This window comes from Chrysochloris asiatica, unplaced genomic scaffold (genome assembly GCF_000296735.1).
Source record: "Chrysochloris asiatica unplaced genomic scaffold, ChrAsi1.0 scaffold00092, whole genome shotgun sequence".
Classification (NCBI taxonomy): domain Eukaryota; kingdom Metazoa; phylum Chordata; class Mammalia; order Afrosoricida; family Chrysochloridae; genus Chrysochloris; species Chrysochloris asiatica.
In genome coordinates, this window is record NW_006408610.1 from 6,962,752 (window position 1) to 6,977,081 (window position 14,330).

Genomic DNA, 14,330 nt, shown 5'->3' on the forward strand with positions numbered 1-14,330 from the left:
CAGTGGAGATTCTACCTTCCTCCACGCCATCTCTGGGATTACTTTAAATCCAGTTTCACAGAAAACAATTTTCTGGATCATTCAGATGACTTGAAGCTAGACTGCAACCTCTTCAAAGACTGTGAAATGTCAGTTTTATACCTAAGATGCAAACCTCTGGGGTCCAGTGTCAGGTGCAGCAGGGGTTGGCAGACTTTTTCTGTAGAGAATAATATTTTACATTTTGTGGATCATACAATCTCTGTGACAAAATTTGAGTCTGCATTATTGCACATAAGCAGCCATAAGCCATAGCTGAATGAATGAGCATGAGTGGATTCCTGTAACGTTTTATTTACCAAAACAGGCACTAGGCCATATTTAGCCCACAAGCTGCAGTTTGACAGACTCCCCACTCCCCCACCCCCCACCATGTTGCCGTTTTGTTGTTGAGTGCCGTTGAATCAGTTCTGATTTATAGTGACCCTTCTGAGGAGCAGCTTGTGGTGGTGTGCTGTGGAGTTGGTTCTGACTCATAGCGACCATGTTTTGGGTCTCTGAGGCTCTAAAGCTTTATGGGAGCAGAAAGCCTCATCTTTCTCCCACGGAAGAGCCACAGAACAGCTGTAGTTTCAAACTGCTGACCTTGAGATTAACAGCCTGGCTTGTAAGCACTGTGCTATCAGAGCTCCTGGTGGATATGAATTGCCAACCTCTCGTGCTTATTATCCTTCTGCACCACACCAGGAGTCTGTCGAGTTTCCGAGGCTGTCAGTCTTTACAGGAGCGGGAAGCCACATGTTTTCCCTGAAGAGCAGTTGGTAGGTTTGAACTGCTGACTGTGTGGTTAGTAGTCTCATGTGTAACCCACTATGCCATCAGAGCTCCTACCATACTTTGCCAAAAACTCAGACTCTCAGCCACTCCTGAAATTTAAGTTAGCCCTAGATGCTGGGGTAGCCTCCTCTTGGTCTACTGCATTAGGACTCCAGTGCCTTCAAGTATATATACATTTTGGGGTTTTTTGTCTTTTTTTTTAAACATTTGGTCCATTTGTTCTTAAGTAGAAGATTTCAGCTGAAATACATAGTCTACCATTATCAGAGTCTAGAGAGTCATCATCTATTTAAAAAGCAATGAGAGTCTGTTTTTTACCTGTTCCCAAGAATACCATTTTTTTTATAGTTCTGAGACTGTAGCTCGCTGTGCTAATAATAGCTCCCTGCCTCCACTTCCCCTCCCTCCAGAAAACCCCACACCTGAGTGTCAGGACATGTTGCTGTGGTCTCCTAGAAAGATTGCACCTTCCCAGGTTGGCGTTCGAGAGCAGTGCTGTCCAACAGGACTTTCTGTGGTCATGGAAGTGTTCTGTATCTGCCCTGTCTGATAGGGCCTTCCACCTGGGGGTTTTGGCTATTGCATCTGAGGAACTGAATCGTTTCTTCTGTTGCATTTTGATTCATTTAAAATTTAAAGGGCACATGTAGCTATTTATGTTGGGGTGGATCCAGCTTAAAGGAATCTCATTGCTGTACACATGTACCTTCCCACCCACTTAGGTGTCCATTTGCCAGTCTTCTTGCAAGGAATACTTAACCTCCTTGTGTGCAGTAGATGGTGTTTCATAAAAACCCAAGGCTTTACAAAATGTTTACATTTTTTCCTACCATTCACCTGGTATGATGAAAGTACACATGTTTTCCTACCTAGGCCCCATAAAACCAATGCAGTTCAAACGGGTGCTTTCTAATGTGTATTTTCTCTGCAGGGCAAGGGGCGCATTCGTCGAGGAAACCCTCCAAGTCCTTCCTCTCCTGTTGTAGTTCGGTTGCCATCTGTGTGTGATGTCCCAGAAGAGGCTGTGCCTAGTGAGGCCGCCCTGGAGGCTGACATCACCGAACAGCAGCAGGCAGCTATGCAGCAGGAGGAGAGAGTGCTGACGCAGCAGATCGAGACCCTACAGAAAGAGAAGTGAGTTTCTAGGAGGAAAAAGAGAAACTAGTGATTTTCTGTTTTCATTTCCTTCTTTCTGCCCTTTCTTTGTTTTTTCCTTGTCCATTAGAATGTCCTATGTGTCACACATTATGTCAGGTGATACAGGGCATGTAGATTGAGGCAGCTATATGAAACATGTCACCTGGGGAGAGGACGCTCCATGAGCTGAGACCCCTGATGCTGCTACAGTGATGACTGGGCTGATGGAAGGAGGACCCAGTGCCCAGGTGATATGGCAGTCTGCTCAAGACCCAGCTGGCAACAGTAATCGTTGTTCAGTGTGAGCTCCTAGAGTTCTAGCAGGGCAGAGAGCAGCCTCGGTGAGCAAATTTGCTTTTGAAAGGCTGTATAGCATTTCCAGGCTAAGACAGAAATCCATTTCAAAAATGGTTGTTATTATCGGAAGGGTCATTATGACTATGGGACCAGAAACTGGATGGTCAGGGTAAGGCAGCACCTGTATCAGGGCCTGGACTTCTGGGGAGGGAAGTTAAGTAGAGAGACAGCTGAGAAGCTCTGTGACCTCAATCATCACTGGGCTAGGGCGGCTGGGGTGACAACACCGTATGTGGTGTAATGCAGACATACCAGGGTTCCCTCAGAAGGTACCGTGTGCTAGTTTTGATGGACAGTGCTGACTCTTAAGAAGTCTTGAAGGGATTTTTATTCCTGAGATCCAGGATTCCAGGTATGAGGACATGATCCATGGCAGGATACGAGGCTGTCAGGACTGACTGGAATTTGAGCAAGCTGACAAAGCATCTGTTGCTCCCTTGTGATGCACACTGTGTGACAGGTGGTCTATGTTGACCAGGGGCTGGCTATTTGCTATAAAAGTGATCTGAGAAGAACGAGACAGGCTTTAACTTAGCTTTGGTGAAGCTGATACTGCAAGTCTTGAAGGAATAGTAGGCATTTGCTAAGAAGAGGAAATTCTTTTCAGAAAAAGGAAGTATTGACCATGTGTCCGAGGTGTGAATGCACATCATCTATGGTAATTGTCACTGTAGCAGTCAGTTATTGGTGAGAGTCTCTTGGACAAGATTGCTTAGGAAATGAGGCAGAGTGGCAGTGGAACTGAGAAGACTTCCATAGGAGGAGACTTGGGGAAGAAGGGAGTAAGAGATGAAAGGATAATGAGATGTGGACAGGGAGTAGAGTATTGGGTTTCAGAGCTGGTATATTTTAGGAGTGCTGGTGTGGTCTGTAGCTTAAGCACTGGACTACATTGTCAGTTTGAACTTCAAGGTCAGTAGTTCAGACCCACCAGCTACTCCTCAGAAACCCTATACAGGGTAACCGACTCAACAGCACTTAACAATATTTCAGCTAAGAAGCAGTGATCTGCCCTTTGGGGAAAAGTTGCTTCTATATAACGTTAAAAATAAATTTAAAAAGTTGCAGCTATACAGGAACTTGGGAGTTAGTGAATTTAAGTGTTTTTACAAAGATACTAGTTGAACTCTTATCAGAGAGATGTCCGGCAGTAGTGCAATAGTGGGAAAGCAAGATTAGGGGCAGGTACCAAAGCCTTCAGGGATCAGGAAGCCTGATTCTGGGCTGGGTGGGTGACTGATGAGGATGAGTAGAGAGTGCAGTGACTGGTGATGACCTAGGCGTCAGAGGACTGAGAAGATCACTGAGGGGGTTTCCTCACTTGATAGCTGTGATCAAGATAGAGCATACAGTATGTAGGCAGCTAATAAAGCTTTATGGATATCGATCGAGAGCTGGAAGGAACTCTAGAGATTTTCCAGTTTAATTTTTTTCTGGGTGAGGAAGCTAAGGTCCTGAGAGGGTAAAGCATTTACTGGTGTATGCTACATGAGTTCAGCATGAGATTAGAACTCTGATTTCCAAATTAGTAGTCCCAGATTCATTTTGCCAAAAGATCACACAGCTACAGCGTCTTCCCATCCATCCCACCCTCAGCATTGTTGTTTGTGCCAGCCTTTGTGTCTGTCATTTTATCTTCTAGCCATTATAGTTTAACCTTCGTTGTTACCTTGACTGTATGGACAGTAAGAAACGGGACTGTGACTTTTTTCCTACCCTTGTTTTTCTACTTCTTGTCCATTGCTAATGGTTTTCTGATTGTATCTTACAGGGAAGAACTAACATTTGAAATGCTTGTACTGGAACCTCGTGCCTCTGATGATGAAACCCTTGAGTCCGAGGCCTCCATTGGGACTGCCGATAGCTCAGAAAATTTAAATATGGAGTCTGAAGGTGCATTCTCGGAGAAACCAGGTAAATGAACATGTTAGACCAGACTCCAGATATGTTTTGCCAAGGATGAATAAGAATTCCCAAGCGAAGACAAAGTCCCTTTCAAGAATGTCCTGGCCTCACATGAAAAAGTGACAAAATACAAAATGCAAAAGTTGACATATATATTGATCATTCTGGAGTTTTCATGTAAATTGTTCATCTAGCTTTAGCTAGTTTAATGTTTTTCTTCTGTCTTATCACAATATTGCAACAAATGTTATCTTACTGACCCATGCCCCGTTTTCTAAGCATAGATATCCAGAGTTGGGTCCCACTGTGAGATGGGACTGTGTTCAAGGAGGCACGTCTTAGGGAGACACAGAATTCTTGGCGTCCTACGTTTGGCAGTTTTGTGAGTGACGATGACAGTTTTAGGCCTCTTCTAGTGGCCCTGTGAAGCATCAGACTTCCTCAGGCTTGATCTGGAGTGGTGTCCGTAGACATGGTGTCCATAGACATGGGTGGCAAACTCTTCCTGAGTTGTGACTACACAGAGTAGTCAGCCTGGATTCCTGGGTCTCATCCCAGTGACTTCATGTGTGAGCAGTGAGGCCCATTCATCACAGGTCATTTGCTACAGAAGGAACTGTTATTAACAGCACTGATCTCTTTTTTGCATTAGAGAGAAACTTAGCCCTTAGCTCCTTGAAGACAGCTGGCAAGTCTGAACCTTCAAGCAAATTGCAAAAGCAGCTAAAAACACAGCAAGACTCTTTGGATTCAGTGGACTCTTCGGCATCTTTATGTCTGTCCAGCACTGCATCTTCTCATGGGACCAGAAAACGATTTCAAATTTATTCCAAATCTCCATTCTACCGAGCTGCTTCAGTTGGTGAGGCCCTGGGAATGGAAGGGCCATTGGGCCAGACCAAATCCCTGGAAGACAGACCTCAATTCATTAGCAGAGGAACATTCAACCCTGAAAAGGGTAAACAAAAATTAAAGAATGTGAAAAACTCACCTCAGAAAACCAAAGAGACCCCAGAAGGGACAGTAGTGTCTGGCCACAGGAAAACTGTGGACCCAGACTGCACTTCCACCCAACAGCTTGCTCTCTTTGGAAATAATAATGAGTTTATGGTCTGAACTGGCAGATGTGTGTCCCGTCACAGCCACAGAGTGGTAAGCACATCTCATCTTTAGGGCCTCTTCTCATCACCTTGTCCACAATAATCAGCCTCTTACCAATGTGTACAATTGAGACCTGTGGGCTGTGTTCCTAGAACTCCTGCAGAAAAGAAGAGGCCTCTCTGCAGCCTGTGAGGGTGGGTACCAGCTGTGCCTTGGCTGCTGTATTTGAACTGTGATTTCTCTAAAGGTCAGCACAGGGCCTGGGCATTTTGGTCAGTTGTGTGGAGGTCTTTGTAGCTGCCTCTCCCCAGCCCTTTCTTCCCGTCTCAAAGGTGGGAGAGATGATATTGTGGAACTAAGGGACCCACTGATTTCTGACATTGGAGGAAAACAAATTTTTCTTAACTAATGAAAACAAAAGCCTTTGGGTTTATTTTGGGATAGTTAGGAACTGGGGTTGATGACAATTTTTCCAAGGATTTATAGCAAAATGCCTGAGCCCTCTATTTTAAGATTTTTGAAAAAAAACTTCATGTTATATTTTGGGGAAAGTAAAAGTACATTGTGTTCATTAAGCCATCAGAGCGTGTCTGAGACATCTGGTTATGCAATGGAGAGTCCGTGTTTTGCTTTTAGGTGATGTGTTGAAGTCCTAATAATCAGTGCTGGTTGAATTCCTGGTTATTAGTCCCTGCCAAATACATTGCATGGGCTGGAACTTCACTAGCCATGCTGTTTTTATGTTCCTTGGTACAAATTTTTGTGTGTGTGTAGTTCGGAAAAAAAAAAAAGGTCCTAAAATTCCCTTTATTGAAAAACAGCAGCCCACAGCCGTGATGCTTGGATGGATCTTCTAAATTTCATTGTTCCACTTCACTTAGTGGACCCTCCCAAACTGAAGATCCGTTAAGTCCAAATTAAAAAAAAAAAATCTTCCAGAGCTATGGTGACCCCTGAACATGAGGGTTTCACCCTAATCCATCTCGACTTTTCTCTGTAAAGCTAAACTGAAGACCACATACGAGCCTATGAATCTGCTGGTGGCTTCTCACCACAAACTCGACAGATAGTGTGACCATTTAGTCCCTTCCCCAAAAGCATTCATACGCAGCATTGCATGAATAAGTGTTACAGAAAGCTGCCAAAAAAACCAGACAAGAGTTTTTCATAGGACCTTTCTAACTTTTATCTTCTTTTCCTCAGACCATCAGTATTAAGTAGATTGAGAGCGAAAAACAAAATCAAGGACTACTTGAAGCTATTTTTGTTAATATTCTGGTTACTGAAGTTTATTGTAAATATGTATGTATAGTGTGCATATTTCTTTAACCTTGTGCTTTCCTCCTTCCCATGGGATTTCTTTCCACAGATTAGGGGCCATTGGGCAGGAGGATGAGGTCTGCTCTTCCTTGTTGAGAGGGAAAAGTTACCCTCATTTTCACCACTGGGTGTCTCCATGCACCCTAGTTATAATAGCATTTTAAGCTTCTTAGCATTTGTGGGATTAGAAACCTGTTTTCACTATTTATAATGTATAAAAAACATGATACTCCTTGAGATAAGTATGTGAAAATGTTTATTTTTAAAGTTACTAAATGCATCTTGTCTAACTACTACATGCACTGTTCTGAACAAGAGCCTTTACCATCTGTAACCTGCATTTGGGTGGTTCTTTCTTGTCCTGCTTCTTTGATTTGAAGTGATGGAAATATTAAGACTCTCCTGTTACACAACTTTGAACCTCATGCCACTGCTTCTGCGGTTACTGCCCCGCACCAGGGGCCAGACTTGGGAGTGACAGCCATGGCTAGCAGGAGTCGTCCCTCTCCCTGGGCTTAGTTCAGAACTGAGCTCAGGGGGAAAGGAAACCTTTTTAAATCTCCAGAATAACTATGGTTAATGAGTACATATTCCACTTTATACCCCATGAACCCTGCCACCTTGTCCATGCTTTCCTGAGCAGTAATAAATGTTAAGCTTTTAAAAATCAGAATTTCAGAGGCACGCCTCGAGGAAAGCCCCTCAGCATGGCACCTGTGGACACATTGCAGGTGGGGCCTTGTGTCCATGTCAACTCCCACTCCACCTCCAGAGCTAATGTTACACACAAAGAGGTCACTCTTGTTAAATCGTTTCCTTCAGCCCAGGGCAATGGCCTAGGGGACACATGTTATATATTCATTCTTCCTAATCTCTATGGTTTTCCATTTTCTTTCTTTTGGCAAGATAAGTTTTTGTCAGTTAAAAACTACTCATATTAGTCACTTTATAAGAACTAGGTGGTGGATGTTAAAAGAGTTTATAATTTTTCTCAGGGACCCGAAACCTGAATTTGGATACAGTTAAATAATAAATAAATTTGTCTTTCAGTTGCTAGATTTGTGAGTTTCTAGTCATTCAACAACTGCCAGGATGGGGGTACTCTGGAGAGGCAGTGTGAAAGAGGGAGTCATGCAGTGTAAGAATGGAGAGCAAGCGAGAACCCTCCTGAAAGAAAAAGTGGTGGTCTTCATAGGGTAATAGATGTTGTTCGCCTGAGGAAGAGAAGCCATAGCCCACAAAAACCGTCAGAACCAAGTGTTGTTTGTTCTTTTCACCTCCTCTTCCCTGGTCGTCTCATGGTTGATGCTGCAGGACTACAGACTGGAGCTGCCTTGCAATCACTTATGATTAACATTATTAACCTTAATATATGTCAAAGGCGTGTCTTCCTGATGCTTTTCCTTTGCTGGTTCGTTCCTTTGATCTTTGAAGGCTCCAAACTCCTGTATGGCAGTAATATGACAGCCACACATTTGGAGCCCATACTCCAAAATGCAGAGCCATCATTCACAGCCCTAGACAAAGCCCATTGAAGCCAACTTATTTTATTCCTTAAATTGCCTAAGCCTCATGGACAATGTAATGAAACAGAGAAGTCTCACTTTAGGGTTATAGTCTGTATCACAAAGTGCCGTGAATAGTACTTGAACAGCAAATACAGATTCAGGGAGTGGTGACAGATAGAGTTTGTAATGCACTTTGTACTTCCTGCCATTTTATTTTATTTTTTTTGCCACTGTGGGCTTCTGAAATCATAAAGTAGGGAGATAGAGCCTTGGAGGGACAGAGGAACCTGCCACCAGAGAATAGGATATGAGAGCTGGTACCTTCTTCTTTGGAAGGCTCCCATAGCTCTGACCCTGCTGGGAGGGAGGGTAGAAGACTTCTGTCCTCCTCACTCTGGAGACTGTGTCACTGTCCACGAAAGAGGGTCACACAGGAGAGCATACTGAGAGGAGGAGGACCAGCCAGGGTCTACAGCCCCGCTTCCCTGCCTCTGGGCCATGTCTGAACTGTCATGAATGAATGTGTGCCTTTCAGAAGCACTTTGAGGAACTAGGAGGAAGAAAGTATTCTCAGGAGAGTTTTAACTTTAAAAATAAACACAGTCCCAACACCCTGCTGCCCCCTCCTTCTTGATCTCTGTCTGGGAGCTGGACATAGGCATGGGTCACTCTGTGTTGACAAATGTGTATGTCGGTCACTATGTGTTGACAAATGTGTATGTCTGTCCATAATTCTGTAACAGCTCCCCAGCATTGTCTCCTAACACTATCTTAGACTTAGTAGGAAAATCCCTTGGTATTTGTGGCATTCTCTATCTTCCCAAGCCCCTAAAATGCTTTTAACCACTTTATCTGGAACCACTCCCACGTTTGATGATTGTGGAGCTGGATCTGTTTAGGGCTGGTTGGGCTCTTGGTTGAAACTCTTAGAAAAAGCCCCACTAGCGGGTCTTACCCACCTTGCTGTCCATCCATCCATACTTAATGGCTATTTATCAACCGTCTTAGGTCATATAAATGTTGCAACCCTTTAAGTAATTTTATTTACTGTAGAAAGGGTCTGAATTACAGATTCGTATTATATTATTTTAATGGACTTAAAGTAATTTATAAGTATGCTGAGTGTACATTTTGAAAAGAGTGTGTATTGTAAAAGGACATACCCTGTGAAATAGAATATCATTTTACTGTTATTAATAGAATAATTCTATGAGAAGAATGATTTATCTCACCCACAAAACTGATCACATTCCTGATGCTATCAGCAGACGCTTTGTAACTTCCTTTTTTGTTTTGCTTTATTTTGGGGTGGGGGAGGAAGACATCATCTGTGTAAAGCGCAGTTTATGTCACTCATAACATGCACTGTATGGCTACACAAAACAGCTGAACAAATCACTCCATGGCTCATTAAAGAACAAAGCTTCCAGAAGCTACAGTGTGTGTGGTTTCTTTCTGATCATCCTGGCTTCCACCCCAACTTGCTCCCGCCTCACCCCAAGGAACAGCAGTGATTCATTAGTTACACTTACTTGTTGTAAGGAACAGACCCAGTGTCAAATGGACAAATCACAAAGGTGATATGTTATTGGAACCATTACTGGAATCTAGTTGAATTCAAGTGCAGGTGGGATTCAGGGAGGTGATTTTTTCTGTAATGGACACTAGCTGCTGGCTGTCTGAACAGTTAGCACAGGGCTAGGATAGGCAATAATGGATCCACATTTGGTGCTATATACATTTTGTAGCTGCAAAGAGTTTGGGATTTTATATTGGGTTGGACCAAACTTTGACTATCCTAAAGTGGCCCTAGTGAATCCAGACTGGCATTGAAGGTCTGGGAGCCTCCAGGAATGAATGGCCTTGGGTCTGGAATAGTCAGGGAGGTGCCTGCAGGCGAGGTCTCCTGCCTAGCCTGTGTACTATTTTTCTGGAACACCAACGCATTGTTGTTACTAGGTGCCATTGAGTCAGTTCCAACTCACAGCGGCCCTGTGCACAACAGAACGAAACACTGCCTGCTCCTGTCCCATCCTCACAATTGTTACGTTGGAGCCCGTTGCTCTGTCACGGTGTCAGTCCATCCCGTTGGGGGTCGTTCTCTTTTTCACTGACCTTCCACTTTAACAAACACGATGTCTTTCTCCAGGGACTTCATTGATGTTGTTAGATGCCATCGAGTCATGAGTTCCAACTCAAAGCGACCATATATGTACAAAAGAATGAAATACTGCCCGGTCCTGTACCAACCTCACAATTGTTAAGAGAGCCCATTACTACTGCCACTGTGACAATCCATCTTATTCGGGGTCTTCCTCTTTTTCGCTGACCTTCCACTTTACCTAGCTTGATGTCCTTCTCCAGGGACTGTTCCCTTCTGTTAATATGTGTGAAGTATGAGAGGTGAAGTTTTACCATCCTAGTTTCTAAGGAACATTATGGCTGTACTTCTTCCAACACAGGTTTGTTTGTTCTTCTGGTGGTCCGTGGTACTTTAAATATACTTCTCAAACACCGTAACTCAAATGCATCAATTCTTGGACAATCATCCTTCTTCACTGTCCAACTTTCACATACATATGAAGCTATTGAAAATACGATTGCTCGGGTCAGGCACACCTTTGTACTGAAGCTGATATCTTCACACTCAAACACTTTAAAGAGGTCTTGTGCAGCACATTTGCCTAATGTATCATTTGATTTCTTGACTGCTGCTCCTGTGAGCGTCGATGGTTATGCCAAGCAAAATAAAGTCTTGAACAACTTCAGTCTTTTCTCCATTTATCATGATGTTATTCATTGGTCCACTGGTGAATATCCATGTTTTCTTTACATTGAGGTACAATCCATACTTTGATCTTTATCAGTAAGAATATTAAATCCTCTTTGCTTTCAATAAGCAAGCTTGTATCATTTGCATATCTGCATATCACAGGTTATTAACGAGTCTTCCTCCAGTCCTGATGCCATGTTTTCATATAATTCAGCTTTTTGGATTATTTGCTCAGCATACAGATTGCATAAGTATGGTAAAAAGATACAACCTTGATGCCCACCTTTACAGATTCTTAACCATTCAGCATCACCTTATTCTGTTTTAACAACTGTCTCTTACTCTATATACAGATTGCTTGTGAGCACAATTAAGTGTTATGAAATGCCCATTCTTCATAACGTTAGCCATAGTTTGTCATGGTGCACACAGTTGAAAGCCTTTGCATACTCAAAAAAGCACAAGTAAAATTCTTTACGGTGTTCTCTGTTTTCAGTCATGATCCATCTGACATCAGCAATGATATCCCTAGTTCCATGGCCTCTTCTAAATCCATTTTGAATTTCTGTCAGTTCTGTTAACGTACTATTGCAATCATTTTTTGAATTGTCGTAAGCAAAATTTTACTTGCATGTGATATTAGTAATGTTTGGTGATTTCCACGTTCTGTTGGGTCACTTCTTTTTGTAATAGGCACAAATATGGATCTCTTACAATGGTTGGCAAGGTAGCTGTCTTCCAACTTCCTTGGCATAGATGAGTCATCACGTCCAGTGCTGCATTGGTTTATTTAAAGATGCCAGTTTATATTCCATCAATTCCTGATGCCTTGTTCTTTGCCAATTCCTTCAATGCACCTTGGACTTCTCCCTTCAGGATCATTGGCTCTTAATCATATGCTACCTTTTGAAATGGTTGAACATCAACCATTTCTTTCTGGTCCAGTGACTCTGTATTCCATCTTTTTTTTTTTTTTAAGTTTTTATTGTGAATTGAGTGATAGCATACATGGCAGAACATCAGCTTTACATTCATCCTATCGTATTTCATTTCATTGCAATGATTACAATCCCCTCCATGTATCATCATTCAACAGCATTTGCTTCCATTCCCTCTGTTGTTTTGTTTTTTGATATACACCGAAGCACTCAGGAATATGTAACCATTCAAACAACTAAAGGGTACACCCTACAAGCCTGCCCCCCGGCTGTCAGCACACAGCCCGTCTCCCTCCCTGAGTTCAGAATCCCCAGCTGCTCCATCTCTCCACATCATCGTCTCTGCCTATGTCTCTGATGTCACTGCTTCTCTGAATAGGGTCCTGCACACTGCTCTTCTCCCTTGGTGGTCCCAGGATCCTCTGCATCTACTCTTATATTTGCAACACTTCACAATCAGTCCAGAAAGTAATTATTCACTATTGAACCACAAGAGCCTTATCCCCATCTCCTTTCACCAGCCCCATCTAGACAGGTTGGAAATTCCTTCCATCTTCTTTTGATGCTTTGTGCATCATTCAACATTTTCCCCATTGTTGTTGAGTGCTGTGGAGTTGGTTCCGACCCATAGTAACCCTGTCTAGGGTTTCAGTTCTTCAGTATTGCAACCTAAGGCTTGACTTTTTTTTTCTTTTCTCCCAGTTCTTTCAACTTGAGAAATGCTGAGCGTGTTCTTCCAATTTGGTTTGCTAACTCTAGGTCTTCACACATTTCTTTATAATTCTTGACTTTGTCTTCTCAAGCTGCCCTTTAAAATTTTCTGTTCACCTCTTATACTTCCATTTCTTCCATTTGCTTTAGCTTCTCTGTGCTCAAGAGCCAGTTCAGAGTCAGAACCTTCTGACATCCATTTTGGGCCGTTCACATTAAGTACTGTTATTAACGCCACTTTCCACATGAGAAAACTGAGAATCGGGGTCTTTTCCAGCCTCTGAGTTGTTCACACCCCACTCCTTGCTGTACTTCCCCCATCATCGGCCCTCTTCCCCTCAGCATACACACAGAAGCACACCCCTGTCCTGAGGCTGGGCTGATGGAGCCTTCCTGAGCCACACGGGACTGGCTGAACGAGCCCTGGGTGTGGACCCTGGACAGTGATACATCCTTCCTAAAAAGCTGGACTGGACCCCACTAGCTGCCAGACTCATGCATGGCTTCAGGCCTGGACTTCAGCAACAGGCTAGACCTCACCCTGCTGTGGGGCCTGGACCACATGGTGCTGTCTCACCCCCTCAACCCAGGAATGCCAAGTCATCCCACCCCTTCTCCAGGCCAAGGCCCCTCCCACCTGCCTGTGACAAAAGTTTATCAGCAGCATCCCTTCCTCAGGCGTTCAATGCACATTCCTCTGAGAGGCGCCCAGAGTCAGTCCTAAGGTGTGTGAATGAGGTTATTCTATCTTTTCTTCAGATTTAGAAAAGTCCTTGGCCCTCAGTAGTTGTTGCAAGTGAAAGCGCTCTTCAGAAGGGGAGTGGATGTTATATAAGCAGTTAACCCCACTGACACTCCTGATATACCACACCTCATGGTCCAAGTTAGGAAACTTCATGGGAGACTTGAGGAAAAGCCTCAAGAGCCCAGCCACCAGCCCAGCATGGAGGGCACGGGCTGGAGAGGCTTGGAGCTCTTGCATAGGCAGATCCAGCCTAGCTTGGCTCATCTCTTCAGATCTTCAATTCCATCCATGTTAGACCACAACTGTATCTTCCCTCGAGCTTCTCCTTCCACGCACCCTGCTGGACTCCATCACTGTCGTGCCTATCCTGGAGACAAAATCCATGTATGTGCACATCTCAGGGATCTATGGTACATAGAGAACAGAAGCCAGCTCTGGCTTCCTCTCATGCCTACTCAGAGAACTGCAGCTCCAACAAGCCGGGGGGTTAGGACAAGCACCAAGCAGCAGCTCTTTGTTGGCTCTGGTTCCCTTGCTTTATCATCCTGAAATGCAGTTGGGCACATGAGAGAATTACGGTAAATACCCACCAGTCACTCTTGTGACTTTGGTTCCCCAGGTCTGGACAACCCAGGCACAAAGCATGCGTAAGGGATCTAAGGCTTGCAGGTCTGGTTGTCAGCTAGCCCCTGCTGCCTAGCTGGAAGGTAGACGGGCTGGGATATTGAGGGAGGGAGGTGATAGCTAAAGGCTACCTTTGTTTTAAATATTCTGAAATTTAGTGGTGATGGTTGTACAACTGTGAATATACAAACAACAACAACAAAACAAATGGGTGAATTGTATAGTATGTGGATTATATCGCATTCAAATTCTAACCAAAAAAAAGGCAACTAAACCAAATCCGTAGCAGTTGAGTGAATTCTGACTCATAGGGTTTTCTTGGCTGTAATCTTGGTAACACCAAGGAGGGTAGTTCAAACCCACCAGCAGCTCCACCCACAGGAGACAGATGAGGC

At 43.8% G+C, this 14,330-nt stretch overlaps 1 protein-coding gene across 1 annotated transcript in view; it reads left to right on the forward strand.

Annotated features, from left to right (window-relative positions):
* The window catches only part of MYO9A (myosin IXA), a 352,098-nt gene extending 346,230 nt beyond the window's left edge, over positions 1-5,868 (forward strand). The window contains exons 40-42 of the mRNA XM_006866530.1: positions 1,748-1,950; positions 4,082-4,224; positions 4,868-5,868. Of these exons, the coding sequence (XP_006866592.1) occupies positions 1,748-1,950; positions 4,082-4,224; positions 4,868-5,331 (810 nt within the window). The 3' untranslated portion in view covers positions 5,332-5,868. The remainder of the gene's footprint in view (positions 1-1,747; positions 1,951-4,081; positions 4,225-4,867) is intronic.
* Positions 5,869-14,330: the final 8,462 nt, after the last annotated feature.